Genomic DNA, 16,470 nt, shown 5'->3' on the forward strand with positions numbered 1-16,470 from the left:
AATCTCTTCCAGTTGCGATGCCACTTTGTTCATTTGAAAATACATGTAGAATATTTAATCCTGTGTGCAGGGAGAGTGTGTTGTTCACAGATCATTAACAAGGGAAGAGTGAGCTACAGTTTTGCTAATTTTTCCCTATTTGGCGGAAGATGTTTCCCACTGGTCCCATGAAGGTGCTCCCCATCATTCCAAATGACTGCTATTTGAGTGTTCCCTAACCTTTGCCAAGAAAGTTTATTTAAGTAAAGTGTACAGTGGCATGCCACCCCTGACATAAAGCCTGTGTATGTATGTATTATTTAATTCTTTTTAAACTCTCTCTTTGCTTCTTTGGTAACCTGAGTGTCACTTTCTCATGTAAGTTTTGAGAAAGCATCTTGAACTATTTTAAATACTCTACATGCAATACATTTTCAAAGTGTGACAACTTGATGTTCACACTTAACTGCATTGCACGCGAATGCATCCCTACAGCTGCTCTAGAAAGATATCACTTCCTATGGTTAACTGTTAATAGTAGCAACATCACCATCGTCATACTTACTCATTTCACCTTTTCATTGTCTGTAAAAGCATTCACATGACTTTTTTTAAAGCCCTTCCCATTTTTTTGTCATGTTTTTAAGCTGGAAGCTGAAGGTTTTCAATGACAATTGTTGTGGAATCGAGTTGGAGTGAGAGTATCCCCAAGACATTTAAGTCAACTTGATTCACTTTAATTTCCCCCCAGCTTTGATATATGCTTGATGGTATTACAGGACTGTTGTGTCAAAAACTCCCTCTTTTGTTTCCCGTGTTTTTGAGAAGATATTTGCCGCTGTTTGTTTTCCACCAGAAAGGCCTTTATGCTAATGCGACCTCTTCCAAAGACAATTTGCTGTCAATTTAACAGCGTGTTAAAACCACAGCCAACATCAATCATGTGGATGGAAGGCAGAGAGCAAGTGATAGGTTTGGGGCTCTGTCATCCTAATCTTCTAAACAACTTCAAAATAAATGCATTAGGCCTCTATACATACAAATGTTGACACGCTTTCTGTCCTTTTTGAATGGCATGTGGCATTTCGAGTTTCACAATTAATTAGGTAAAAAAGGGGAATGAATGGGAGCGCAAGTTAAGCTGTTTAGGAGGCTGTGCAGCTAGAAATGAATGATTCTGTTAGAAGTTTTGGTTACTCTTGGAAGGAGAGCTGCAAGATCAACCTTTATCAACAAACTCTCTGTTAAGCTAATCAACTCCAGGGTAAAAAACAATTCTGCTTCCCTTATCTCTCTTTCAGATAGAGTATTTTCCAAAATACTTTGGGTATTACTGTAAGATTTCTTCTTTGGCACCGAAGTGTTGCAGTTAATATAGAACAATTGTCACCACCAACCCTAAAACTGTGATACGTGTTGGCCCACTTGTTGCACTGCCTGTATGTGTCACATTTAATTTGTAAACCAGTAAGGCCCACTAGGCCAGCCCTCCCAAAGATATAATGCTGTTCCCATGCATCAGAGATATCCTAGCAGAAGCCAGCACTATCTTGGAGGCAGTCAGGGCATTGTCTCAGCAATCTAGCTCAGACTATAAAAACAAAGCCTTTCTGTCCGCCCCTCAGCCTCTTCCAGTATTGTCTGTAAAGAAAGATTTAGAGAGAAACCCTGCACTCTCTCCGAGTTAACGGATGTCTTTTGAAAGGTTTACTGCTCTGTTAGTTCATTTGGCACAACGCTCTGTCTGTGCTGCTATAAACACTGCTATAAAGGGATCAGTGAGGATGGCCTCTGTAAAGTTCATAAAAAGATCTCTGTGTCTGATAATGTCACTGACATATAAGAAATGGTCACCCCTGAATTAGCCCATCCAGCACAGTCTTTGGTGAAATGTGGCTTTTTCTGTCCTGCCTTTGTTATGTTTTTTTTTTTTTTTTAATCTTTTTGTCTGGTTTTAATTACCGTAGCTTTATTCCCTTTTCTAAAATATGTATTACTCTAACCTTATAGTCTCTATAGAAAGGAATAGAAAAACACTTTCAATCCATTTTACAGTGGACACATTGGAACAGTTTTCAACACAAAACTCTCAGAGGCCTAAGCAAGCCAACATTCAAAACATTAAAACCACATGGCCCATGACATATTTCCAGTAAACTGTTTGCCAGCTTGGTCACTTCAGCTCTATGGCAATAGTGTTTGTTCATAAAGTTTGCAACCGCAGCTCAGAAGATAAGAATATCAACAAACAGAGCATACAGGATAATCTTGCTGTATTCCTTTTTGTCAAGCCTCCAATAAAGCAATATAGTACTTCGATGTCATACGTTTGCCTCAGATGCAAAAGAGAAGGAAAAATTGATTGCTGCAATTATTTTCACATTACCTTAGCTTGGTTTTGGGCAAGTAATAATATTGTTTCGGTAGTAATATATCAAATATCTACAGAAGCATTTAGCTCGACAGGATTCATTGTGCTTCAACAGTTCTCTGAGTTTCACTTACTCTTGGACTCTGAGGTTTTTGGCTTTAGAAGCCAGTGCTTGATGTTATGGCTCACAAAGATTCAAACTCCACATGTCTGTTACGTTTCTGGTTGCTGCTGAGATAATCTGGCAGTTGTACAAAGAGCTTCCCCCACTGCCAAAAAGCTAAATGACTTAAAGCATTGAATTCTTTGTACTTTGTTGTTTTATATATTTTTGATAGCAGTAATCGGTTGCTGTAATTTCTCAACTCACGTTTTGTCTCAGGTTATAAAGCAAAACGCTTCGCCATTAACAATGGATTATGAAAGTCCTTGCACGTTAATAAAAAGTCGAAAATTTCTCTGTTCTTTCAGCCAGTTAAAGTTATGCTAATATTTTCTGTGCATTGATATGATGAGATTGCAGCAATAAACAGCAGATTTCAACAATGTGCTCGCTCTCAGCTAATGCAAATGTGATCAACAGGACCTTTTCGTCATCTCTGAGCTATTAGAAATGTATTTATACATTTTTTCACTGTTGAGGTCAGCGTCCATAAACTTTACATGGAGTCTTTGGTACCGTCAGTCCCATGATTTTGAATATTATTGTCTCAGTGATGGAAAAAAAGCATTAAGTGGCTTTACTGAGGCAAGCGTTTTAAAACAACGCTGTACAAATATTCCTTCACATGATCTGCAATGAAAACTGCCACCAGGATTCTCGCATTATTACATTAATACATCTCATTATGCATGTAAAGGTTCAGATGTAAAGAATAAACATCTCATTGTTTTAGCAGAAGTAGTTCATTATTGTTATTATTATTAGATTATTATTTTTTCAGCCTCCTGATTCAGAATCTTAGAGAATAATCGAAATAATATATTCATGGCCTGAAGAAAAAAATGCAGATGCAGATATAAGGGCATGTGGTGCCATGTTATTTTGAAAAACATAAATCTATGAGTGTTTCTAAATTGAAGAGATAATTAACTGTGATTATCCTAGTGAAAGGGATTGTTTTTGTTGCCCCTACAAAAACTGGCATCCTTCATTATCTTACCTTCAAAAATACATTTTCAGTTATCTTGCCTGAATCAACATAAAAATCTTTGTGCTATAAAATAACTGTTCGTTAGTTGAAAAGAAAATTGTGCAATAGATCAAATTTCTGGTGGGCACACAAAGGAACGATTTAACCAGAAACAGTGAATGATGTCTCTGATGTAAGTCGCTGTAGAGAGTCACTCTCTTTCCACCATCACAAAGTCAAGTTTGCTATGTCTGTGATGACCTTTCCTATATTGCAGTTAACACACTGCTTTGTAAAATTGGTAAATGTTGGTAACCACTGAGCTGAGAACAAGGAAGGTCGGAAACTCCTAGTTGAAAACAAATTGGAGTGAGGAGAGGTCTTCTAAATTCATGGAGTGAAAAGTAAGTAAGTAAGTCCAGCATTATTTCCAATTAAGGAAAATATCCAATTAAAAAATCATCTATTTATCGTATGTAATTATGAACAAGCCATTGATAGAGAAAACAAATATATATTATCCGTATACAGTACCAGTCAACATTTGGACACACCAGGTAAACCTCTGATTGGCACTTGAATAGCAATTGAGGTAAAATTGCTCATGTCAAAAAGAAAAATCCCATGCGACAACACTTTGTTTTGTAGCACCGTTTAGTCATGACAACTGGTCTCTTTAAGGCTACAAAAGCAGTTGAACAAGAATAAAATTTGCCACATATGTGTGATGGAGCTTATTGTTCAAACATAAAAGGTTTTGACGCTCAGTCAGACTCCAGGGGTATTGAGACTGAGGCTGGAGCCGTTCTTGGCTGAGTACAGAGGAGTGGCCGGACCAGAAGTCCAGAGTGTGAACGGACCCCTCTCAGTCTCATTGTTGAATAACGGTCTGTCATTTGAGTTATTTTTAAACTCCAAAACTACCTGCTAGTATTTAGGAAAAGGTCATGGTTAAGTTCTCACAAAACTTTTCAAAACTTAAACCCTGCGTGTTGAAACGTTTTGCTAAAGGGTACCTAATGCGGTCCTGATCATGACAAAGCAGCTGTTTATGACACATTTGGAGTGACACCATGATGACTGAAGGAATTCTCCTTATGCATGTGTGAGTTTCCTCCGAGTACTCCTCTAAGTCCAAATACAAGCATGTTGGTGACTCTAAATTGACTCTAGGAGTGACGGTGTGTCTGCGTTGCCCCTGTGATGGACTGGCGACCTGTCCAGGGTGTGCCCTGCTTGTCCCTCTGTGACAGCTGGGATATGCTTCAGCCCCACCCTGACCTTGAATATGATAAGGCAGGTATGGGAAATGGATGGATGGAATTTTTTAAGTCAGGCGTTTTTGTGTTGTCTTTTTAGGTTGGTGTGGTGGTGGTAAGAGCCGCAAAAACAGTTAACGCTGTATTTTTCTTTTCTTTTTTCTCTTTTTATGCACATTTTGAAGAATTTGAAAAGAGAGATGAAAACATCATTTGTGAATAATTTTCGACATGATAAAACATTTTTCAACATAACTGATACTCTCTGAACAATCAACTATAACGTACTACCCTGGCGTCTTGTTGGGTTTATGACCTTTTACGTTTTTTCAATTAGTAATCACATCTTTATTCGCAGCCATACACAAAGCTTACATCACCATTTTCTGGCTAAATCCGGCATTTAAGCACTTCAAACCACTAAAAGTGTCTGCTGCACATTTTCTCCTTAGTGCCACTTTAAAAGCTTGCTTTGGTTGGAAAAAACTAAGGTTTAATCAGATATTACCTGTCAAAGTAATGTCCATATGAGTTCAAAACGTATGGAAAAGTGTGTCCAAACTTTAGACTGGTACTGTACATGTATGCAGCCAAACTTTTCTCTATTTTGTTCCCATGAAATGGACAACCACTGTGTTAAAGACTCTTTGACCCTTTGAAGGGCAAGATAACCTCTTGTCCTCAATAGCTAAAAGAAACTTGACACCTATGGCAGTGTACAAAACGGAGTTATAGGGTTCAGTGAGCACTTCGGTTTGGGCTCACAATGTGCCAATATATATACGTAAAAGACTGACATGATAAATGTTACTTAAGACTAAAGATTATCTTACTTCTGTTGAATATGATTATATATGATTATATATATGGTGTTGATTAATAGCATTTTCAACTGCAGTAAGTAAGAAAGGAAAGAGTCAAATAACTTACAGTTGAAAACTGTAGTTATTAATAGCTTGCTGATGTTATTGCACCATCAAGCCTGCTTTTCCTGCTAACGACTAATCACTTCAGCAGAGGTGTGTTTGAGAGGCCCACTAATCCTCAAGTGTTAATCACAGATAGCGCTACTTGCTGCGGCTAATGAAAAGAGTGTGGAAGTGTGATGAGTGGGAGAAACGGACGGAGAGGGAGAAGAGGAGAAGGCTTTTCACTTGGAGTATTTGAGCGTGTTGTTCCTGATTACATCTAAAACTACTAAATGTGGGTCTGAGTGCCAATGCACGTTTTTAGGGCAATTGAGGAGAAGGTGGAACTTTTCATCATCTCTTGTGTCCGTAAGTACTGCAACAAGAAACAGTATAATTGAATATGAGAAGACAGATGTACTGTATCATATTGATATGTGGAATGTTAGTAGCAACTGCTCTTGTTGAAAGTGAGTATAAACACATGTTGCATGTAATAAGTTTTTAATAAGTTTCTCCTGGGAAAGTAGAAAATGATTCTGCATGGAGAAATAATAGAGGTTACTATTCTACTATGGCACAGAAACAGTGATTGTTGACAAAATGCACGGCGTGTCGCAGAGAGAAAAAGCAATAAGGCTTTTATTTGGATTGTTCTATAGTTTTCACAGAGGAGACATTGAGGAGTGTAATTGTTGTGAGAATGAAACTGAAAATAGAGCATTTCTTCCATTTTCTTTTTCACATATTCAGTAATTTTCAGACTGCATCTTGCTTATAACGCCACCATCTCTGCAATGATCTCTCATCCTTTGCTTTGCCTCCTCACCACACTGCCTTTGATTTCAAGAGCTGAACTATTCTGCAACATTTGTTGATGTGGATCTGCAAGTAAATGCTGCAGAATTGTGCTCCTCTTGGAATTGTTCTTCTTCGCTGACCACTAGGAGGGAAACCCACCATCATCGGCTATAAACCACAAAGGCTCAAAGACTGTCGCTGACGCCTTTGCCTAGTCAAATGCAAAGTGAAAGGTTGGGACTTGAAATGTGTTTCATTTTCATTTTCAGTGAATTTTCTTTGGTGACTAAACAACCCGTAAGTCATTCATACATACAATCAGCAGAGAATTTCTGGCTCCACGGCTGTTCACACATTTACTCTCCCCAGAGCATCTCCAGAAAATTACCAGTGCACATGTGAAAACAGTTTTTTAGTGTGATGAGGGAAAAAAAATCCCTTGTTGTCTTAATGTACGGTTTTCAGTTTGAGAATGAGTAACCAAGCCTGGAGAGATGATCAGATGTAAAAACAAAACGGTGATACTGCATAATAAGGTATAATGTTTATACACCTTTCATCTAAACATTCAGAAACTCATAACAGTTTACTGAGCAAGTTCTATGTTTTCTTTTTACAATAAATGTAAGAAAAAGACCAGACTAGGGCTTTTTATCTTCTTTATATGGAAGAGAAGGTTGATTGTCTGGACTGATTAAAGGAAAGATATCAGTATAACACAAGTAAAAGTACACTCATTTACTCCCTTCATTGGATGTTTCAATTCTAAATTTTCTCTCTTCTAATTCAGCTTTTTTATTTATTTTTATGCTTACTACCAACATTTCCGACATTGAAGCTTTAACCCCATTACAAGCAATGTACAGCAAAGTTAGACTGGCAGAGGTAGTGAGACAGCTCTACTCCCCATACATGATGTGCCTGCCAGTTTTTCTGGTGTTGTTCAGGTCCAGTGATTATGAAGTGGAAGACCTTACCAACCAATCTGCTGCCTCTGTCTTCAGGCCCCTGTCTGGGGCTCTGAGCTTTGGGCATGAAGATCTCATTAACCTTGAGCTGAAGGTCCACAATTAGAGCAAAGACCCAAAGGCCAGTAGGTCTGAATACTATTCTCTTATCCCCTGCACAGCTCTGGTAAACCTTCTTCACGAGTGTCTGGGTACACCGATATATCCTGATGTTTTGCTACTGTCAGGTGTCAAAAGTGGAAACTTTAAAATATTAAGAATTCATCATTAGTCATTTTACAATATAAACATTACAGCGCTGATTATTGGTAAAGGCGCCATCTCGAAAATGGTGCTGCCTGTTAAATTAAAGATAGGGTGATGAAATTTTATCGTCCTACATTCAGCTTTTGTAATTTGGCTTCGAGTTTGTTTTACAACTGTGCATCTGCACTCATTTTTCAGAATCATTAGATCTCCAGAATTTCTAGCATATTATAGAGTGTATCTTCAGAAATGAATGCATATGAACTGGTTTTATAGAATCAGATTTTGTTAATACAAATGTCCAAGGTTAGTGGACAGAAGAGAAAAAGACCTTTTCTGATTAAATGTTACAAAGAAAGTTTGACAAAACTGGTGGCACCCCTCACTAATATTTGGTTTCAGAACCTTTGGCGGCCTCTAAATCTTCCTTGAATTCATCTAGTAGATTCAATCCTCTTTTACATGTTAGTTTCTGTCATTCTTCCAGTGCTATGTGTTCAATCTTTTTAAAGTAGCACTCAGGATTTAGGAGGCATTACTGTTCAGTTAAACAGTCCATTTTTTCCTTCTTCCCTTCAGAGCCATTACTTTTTGCTGTTGCATATCTACCCCAAGTGTGAAAGACTAATATATCTGTACTTTAAAACTACTATTCTGACACTTGATAACACATTTAACAACAGATTTCCTGTTCTTCTTATTAGTTAAACAGCTGCCTTGTTTTTGGTAAAGCCTTTACATTTAATATAGAAGCTCTTTGTTTATTATGTGTACATGATAGTTTCAACATAAACAGCCTGAATGCATTAACATGAAGTTAATCAGTTGTTGTTGTACCCACTATATTTCTGATAATTAAAATGAAAACAGTGTTAAACATTTAATAAGACAGTATCTTATGCATGCATACATAATTCTAGTTACCTGTATTTAGAAAGTGCTCTTTTAAATCATCTCACGGTGCATTGTGAGGGTTTATTGCTATCTTATTTGCAGCTTCCAAGATATAATACTCAAACCTGGATTCATTTTTCTACCATATGTAACAGTAAGATTTCAATGGCCTTTGGGTTAATTAAACTTTTGCAAAGGCACACACACACACACACACACGTTAAACACATTCAGTTTTGCACTGCTGCCTTCTACCGCTGCATTTTAGTTTAGCCTCTCATGCTCACCTGCCACAGAATCTTCTGAGGTGTTTTTCAACTTTGTACAGTACATCAGAAGTTATATTCATTGGGGGAAATAAAAAAGTCTCTGTGGTTAATAACTTCTTTAACTATCATTGAAACATACCATGTACATTGTCATTCCCATGCCAGTATAAAAGGTGAAAATTACTGCCTTAGATGGATCAATAAGATATGCAGACTGTGGTTTTCCCTTTCCCAGTCAAGATTACCAAGTTTCATTAGTCTTTGACAAGGTGTCTAGTTGAGTTCAGTTTGCTGTTTGTCACTGTTGTTGCTATCTCCACTGCAGCATGTGTTTATGTGCACGCTAAAGCCACTTCGTGTCCCTCCTCAAGTGACTCATGGTCGGCCATCATACAGTAACCAATGTGGCCTTGAAACAAAGCTCAGACAGACATATTGCAGCAGGGCATTGTGAGGTTCGAAAGAGGAACATCCCCTCAGTTCAGCGAAGGTCGAGCAGAGGCATCATTAGGTTGACAGAGTCTAAAACAGGGTCTGCCGAGGTGGGGGAATTGACTGACGGTTTTTGACTCAAGGACATGTTGGTATCAGAGGTTAATGACAGAGTCAGCCTTGGTACGCCGTAGGGGTTGTCACTTATCATACTGATACAGAAAGGCTATGTGTGTTTGTGTGTTGCATGCATGTGTGTCTGTGTGTCCACGTCCAACTGAGGATTTGAAGACCAATATCAATTTGAATATGCTGAAATTAACCACATTTTTATTTTCTATTGATACAGTGATTTTAAAGGACAAAAACGGATCAATGAATCACAACTCTAGACCTGATTTAGATTACGGGAGGACCATTTGTGACTGTGAAATTCTAATCACTCACACAGTGACTGTAATTCAACAAACAATTGTCATACAGGATAACAAAATAAAACACAGATCGCATAAGCATGCATGGAGTGGGTGTCTTTTTTGTCTCTGTCCTAATTGTACCCATTTGATGTTGTGGTTTCAGGCAATACCTTGTTCTCCAACACAGCTCCATTTATCACAGGCAGCAATGGAGACACACAAAGGCACTCACAGCTGCAAGGTGGTCCACTCAAATAGATCACTTTTTGTTACTGTATTAAATGGATATTTCAACAGGCAAGAGACTTCTCTATGTATCTAAAATTACTCCATGACTTCAAAGTCTTTTGATGGTTGAAACTGCTATTAAAAATGTGCAAAATGTTCAGGCTCTTAGAATCTCCATTGAATTAATTCACTATTTTCTAAAAACTGTTTTGATTTAATACCAAAGCCCTGTAAGTAAACCCTAAAATATCAATCGTATCCCCCCCCCTCCTGCAGTTTACTTTTGAGTAAGTGCTCTTAAGATACGTTTTCTTATGTGTTGTAGCAAAAGAAGAGCTGTTTCCTCCTTCATGCTTGATCAGAACTAAAACAATTAGTTTTAACCAGATGTTTTTTGGACCAATATGGCTCAACAATTCTGTTAGAGACAGAGACAGGAAGTTATATCATCACAATCTATTTCTTCAGTTATCTGTCTCACTTACAACTGATTCAACAGATATGCTTAGTTTAATCAGAACACCTGTTTACACTGGCGGAGTAAAGGCTCATGTATTACTTACGCTGTCAACGCAAGCCAACGTGTGTGTGTGTGTGTGTGTGTGTGTGTGTGTGCGTGTGTGTGTGTGTGTGTGTGTGTGTGTGTGTGTGTGACTGTCCTCTTTCTTAAAATTTGATGTGTCTACATGAAAGCATATCGGAACAATAATTAAATTCAAAGAAAGTGGAATCTCTATTCATGTTGGTCTCGATGTCACATCGCACAAAGGCCCATAGTGGAAAGCATCCACCACTACCCCTCCACCTCCACCTCCCACCCTCCTTCCTCCTTAGAAGGAGTCTGTGGCTTTTAAACAAAAAACTTGAGTGATGTCTGCTGTGATGTGGAAATTCTCATTTGAGTCATATTTCCTTCCTGCAGCTTGCAGAGGCAAAACCTCACAGGACAGGAATACGAGTCATATTTAAGGGAATAAAGAAATGATTCATATGACCTTTTCAGTTTGAGGACTCGTGGCAAGGGTACAATCCTTCAGACTAACCACCAACAGATACTGCCAGCTTTGGGTGGGTTTTAGGTGTGACTGCAGTCTACAATGAAGGCTCTAAAAATGTCAATGTCAATTTTGTCACTGAAAGAAATCAGTTTAGCTCAGTTGTATTTATATAGCACCACCTAATAACAAGTGTTATTTTTAGGGAGGAGGGAAGACCAAGACATGTAGACTTAATTGAAAATGTTTCTTTTTATTGGTTTGCTTGTTTGTTTGTTGTAATTTGTTTTGGTTTTTTTGGGAGTGCCTGCCCCTTTATAAATAAATTCCATGGACAACTTTGCAGATGGTTCCGTGCAACAAATCATTTGCCATGTCAGGTTAATATGGAAACTCCTTATGAATCAAACCCTTTGATATACACTTATATACACGTAGGCATGAAAGTTTTGCATTAGATTAGGCATAAAATTAGTATTATCATGGATGATCAGTCTTTCCTCATCAGGTAGAGAGGAAAAAAAAGTGTTTTACCCATAGATGAGAAACTTTTTAAAAAATGGATCATTTTAATGACTCAGCATGTGTATCCTCCATGTAAATATGATCCGGACATGTCATATTCCCATCTTGCCATTTACAGCTGCCCATCCATAATTTGTGTCTCGGTGCTCACATCTCATCAAACTGTTTCTGTGTCACACTTAGCATGCCGCCCAGGCTTCTACAAGGCTTATGCTGGAAACATCAAGTGTTCAAAGTGCCCTCCACACAGCTTCAGCTACGGACAAGGAGCCTTTATCTGCCGCTGTGAGAAGGGCTTCTTCAGGGCTGAGAAAGATCCTCCAACAATGGCTTGTACACGTAAGTATACCCGAAAACCAAGGCTTGATATTTGTCAGCACGATCCTCTTCATGTTCTTTGACAATCAGATAAACATCTTAAAGCAATACTATGTAACATTTCTACCTTAAAATAACAGCTTGAAAAAAATTGTGCAGCTAGAATGAGTTTTAATATTACTATTGGCCTGTCTCCTATGCCCTTCGGGGTTCTGAGTTGGAAAAACTGCGCTATGTAACTTTGCTGGACCGGCCCGGTAGCGGCCCGGGAGCTGAGCGGAAGTACTTCGACTTGCTTTCTGGCACACCTACCGCAAAAACAAATAGACCCCTCTCACGCTCCCAGGTACATTTGATTACTCTTACCTTCTCGGTTGACATAGTTTGCACCTTCCGACTCCTCGCCGGTTCGTCAACAAACGTGAAACGTGAAAGTGAAAGGGTGTTGTATTTACGACAGTGTAACCGTACATTACCTCCAAGCCTGTAGGGGGAGCTCCAGAGTGGGCTTCTTGAGAAGTTACATTGTATTGCTTTAAACAGCATTTGCTAACTTCCCAGGAGTCTAACATTCAAAAATGCTTTATGAGCATTTATGAGTGTGAGATGAAAAGAGAAAACAATAAGTTGATGGGGGATTTACAAAGAAGAACTTAAAACATTTCAGACCGCGCTGTCATTGATATTGCTGGGAAAGAAATAGTAATTTTCTATTTGGGTTCGACTAAATTTAATTGATTCACAGTAAATTCATATTAAATACTTATATACTTGTGTGTGCCTGACCGTGTGGGTAAGTTATTACTTTGTCTGTAGAGCTGGTGGATTTCTCCAGAATTTGCTGTGGCCATAAATCCCGCTCCGTCTTTGGGACTTATCTAGTGTGAAACTGAACATTAGAGAGTCTCTGGATGAATTACATGGCTTTTGTTCAGCTGCCTCGTCTTCATCGATGATTCACTGACTGTCATTACGACTTCATATTTGCATTAAATTACAGTTTAACTGGACTAATTCTCCTTTAATTAAAAAGCCATTTCGCTGTCACTGAGATAGACGGGGGGCCACATCAGAGAGCTCTCCAGGGTGGAGGAATGTATTTTTCTTATATGGCAACACAAAGCCAAGCCATTGTGGGGATACTGTTAGTTTAAAGGATCCTGGGAGATCTACAGAAAGGCTTATGCTCTGAAATCTGAAGTTTTATGACAAAATTTAGATTGCCTAGAAGAAGCATCTATATGTTTAAGAATACACACATTTTGATGTTTGGGTTTGTCAGTTCAAACTCCTATTAGTACAACAATTGCCTGAATGGTTATGTTTGGGATTAACTGCACTCTTTTTTTGTGTGTTGTGTTTGGAATATAAGAGCATGTTGACAGGGCTGATATTATTAAGGTGCATGGTCATATGATAGTAAATTATATCTCATCATCAGTAACGAGCCTGTCTATTCCAAACACATATTTATTTGTGTGGGGGGAAAAAAAGAGAATATTTAGTTGTAGAAAGAATTTAAGTGCAGCCTAAATAAGCGGACCTGGGTGCTCACTTAAGACAATAAATGCAGTTGTAATTTAGTGGCTTATATGGCTTCAGCTGTTGTTAGTTAGTTCCCTGGTACGAACAAATTCTATATCTTTAGGGTCACTTTTGCGCCAAACTCAGGGTGAAAAGCCTTGTCACACTTTAACTACTGCATTGACTAAGAGGCGTAGACTGGTCTACTGCAAAAAACTTTTAAGAGCTTTGAGCTCTGCATTTACCCACATAATACATTTTAATTAGAGGCTTGCAGGCTGGTACGTAAACTGTTTGCTTGATGCTGAAGTCAAAAGAAAAAAGGAAATGGAGATTAAAGACTGGGGGCCTTAGGGAAGACACGGGTAAAGAGGAAGAAAGAGAAGATGTCACAGGAGGAGAGATAAAGGTGGAGGAAAAGTGTAAGGGCTGGATGGAGTAGACAGTGAAGAGGGAAAGGAAGGAGGGTGCTGATAGCAATCTCCTCTCGGAGGAGAATGGGGGCTGATTGATGGCAGTGGGGTTGCTCTGCAGGAGGGGAAGTGGGTGGATTCTCCTCGATGGAGAGAATAGAGGAGGTGAGATAATGGTCGATAGAGGCAGAAAGAGATAAAGAGAGAGAATGGACGGACGCTGACAGAAGTGGCTGAGCAGTAGGAGGAGCTCTCCTGTCTGCTGAGACTTTTAGCAATGGTGGATAGAGAGGGGGGGGGGACATCCCATTGTCCTGGCAGACAGGGAGCTTGGCAGGACGGGAGTGTTCAAATCCCTTAGGCCTTTTAACTCCACCCTGTTGACAGGTGGCTGCCTGCTATAGCACAATGCTTACCCTGACGCACAAACACACACATCCATGGAGCACAAAAAACCTCAGTGGAACAAAATGGGAGGGAGGTAAACTAACTTGGAGTGATTATTGCAGTGGAGAATTATTCAAATTTATTTGGTAAAGCAGAATGTGATGGTAACCTGGGAAATGGGGCTATTAATTTTATGGGGCTGCTTCAAATAGCTATTTACAAACTTTTCAGGATATGCTCCCTCTCCTGTTCCTGTTCACATACTGAAAAAGGACTGTTTTCATAGAACTTCCTCCAAATCCAGAAAGAGATAAAGATTCAGGCGGTATGAAGTATCTTGATTGAAGATGGCGTCATACATAGACAGGTATTGATACTGTTATTGTAAGACAGGATCGCTTGTGTTTAGAAAGTGCTGAGAGTAGGAGAAAGTAGGACAAAGGTACAGGAAGGTGATTGACACGGCAAAATTGTCATTCAGGAGAGTTTTCACAATGCAAGATTTTACACAGAAAACACACTGTGTTTTGTTATGTAGTGTGTTTTGTTTTTTTTGGCAGGCATTGATAAAAAATAGATGGGGGTTTGGGGGACAGTGAAGGACAAACAAGTACTGATAAAGTTAATTCACCAGCAGCAACTTTTATTACAGGGCAGGCAAGTGGCAGCAAGCGGGTCAAGAGGGATTAGCAGTTCACTGGGAACAGGAGATCCTGTGGATGAGGGAAGATATTGGCAAAATGTTCTTTGATGTCTACTGAAAAGCTAAACCCAACAAATGAATTTGTCATGCCTGTCAAAGTAATTATTGTTGTTGCTATTGTTTAAAGCTGAATAAATAGTAAAAAATAGTCGTTCAAACTTTTTATCAGGTCTGTATTTTAGGTCAAAATGAAAAAATAAGAATAAATTTGGTGTAGAGCTTTGGGATTTAACAAGGTCCATGGGCTTAATAGAAGAGTTCAACATTCTTTACAAAACAAACTAGGATTTGAGTCCATGTGGCTGGGTGAGTTATGGTAGCATAGTCCGTATTTGAAGGGTTTTGTTGTTTTATTTATCAGCTCATTTATTTGGTTTTCATTTGCAGGCCCTCCATCTTCTCCCCGTAATTTGATGTTCAACATGAACGATACCTGTCTAATGCTGGAATGGTCGCCCCCCAGCGACACAGGGGGTCGTCGGGACCTCACGTACAATGTCCAGTGCAAACGCTGTGGCCCACAGCCAAACCACTGCCAGCTCTGTGAGGAGGAGCTTCGTTTTCTGCCGCGGCCGTTGGGCCTGACCAATGCCACTGTTGCTGTTACGGACTTCTCAGCACACGCCAACTACACCTTTGAGATTGAGTCTCTGAACGGCGTGTCGGACATGAGCTCCTTTCCTCGTCAGGTAGCCATCATCACCGTCAGCACTGATCAGGGTGGTGAGTATATAGTATTTCAATATGTTTTGATGTTGGGAGTTTCTTCTATTTCTTACTGTGCAGTAACTTCAGCTCATCATCTATAAATTCATTTCTGCTGCTTTCACATTACTGTTATAATTGCTCTTGCGGCTGCATTGCTATTGTGTATGGTAATGAGTTTAAATGAAACCTGAGTGGCATGGCTCTTTATGGCCAGTGGCTGAGCACAAAAGCTTTTTTACCTCTTCATCATTCAACTTGATGTATTAGTGCATTAGCACAAATTCTGACCGGATTTCACCTAAATTTAATGGTGTTTAAGTCAGTGAACCCAACATTCATTTTGGTTAGTGACAATGCCAACAAATGGCGGGACCATTTAGGATTTGTTTTCATGGTGCATGATCCCTTTGTCTATATTTGTTGATTTAAGTAGAATCTTTACATGGAACACACCAGTGTATGTAATGATGTGCATTTGTTTGCGCCCCACACTTGCACCACGCAAAATCAATACACATTCTTCCCAATTGCAAGCTGACACACTGTTCTGTTTGAGTTTAATGCAGTTCAGTTAAGTTTTTATTATAAGGTGTCAAGTCCCAACAAAAAGTTAAATCAGGGCCAACAAGTCCAACAAGGCAATAGTAGGGAGAAAAAAACTAAATCTTTGAAAGAACCAGGCTAAGAGGGTGGCCACCTGCATGAAGGGACAGGAAGGAAGAGAGTGGGATAGACAACAACAAACAATAGATATTGAGCAGTTTGATCGACCTGTAATCGCACATTAAAGAAATGTTTCAGGAGCCAAGTACCTGCAGAAAGGTACCGGGAGAGATAAAGCTACGACAAAAAGAAAAACAAAGGTGCTGACATGCAATAATGACATATAAACGGAGAGTAAGAAAGCGGTAGTGGCAGTAATGTCCCAAGAAATGCTGCAGAATAGCAATCAAGGAATGAGAGCAAGCAAACATCGAATCTTCAACAACTGCT

General features: G+C 39.1%; 1 protein-coding gene across 1 annotated transcript in view; it reads left to right on the top strand.

Annotated features, from left to right (window-relative positions):
- epha6 (eph receptor A6) overlaps positions 1 to 16,470 on the top strand; it is a 166,080-nt gene that overhangs the window by 71,719 nt on the left and 77,891 nt on the right. The window contains exons 4-5 of the mRNA XM_075479896.1: positions 11,608 to 11,763; positions 15,157 to 15,492. Coding sequence (XP_075336011.1) covers positions 11,608 to 11,763; positions 15,157 to 15,492 — 492 coding nt within the window. The remainder of the gene's footprint in view (positions 1 to 11,607; positions 11,764 to 15,156; positions 15,493 to 16,470) is intronic.

Source organism: Odontesthes bonariensis, chromosome 12 (genome assembly GCF_027942865.1).
Source record: "Odontesthes bonariensis isolate fOdoBon6 chromosome 12, fOdoBon6.hap1, whole genome shotgun sequence".
In the NCBI taxonomy this organism is placed as follows: domain Eukaryota; kingdom Metazoa; phylum Chordata; class Actinopteri; order Atheriniformes; family Atherinopsidae; genus Odontesthes; species Odontesthes bonariensis.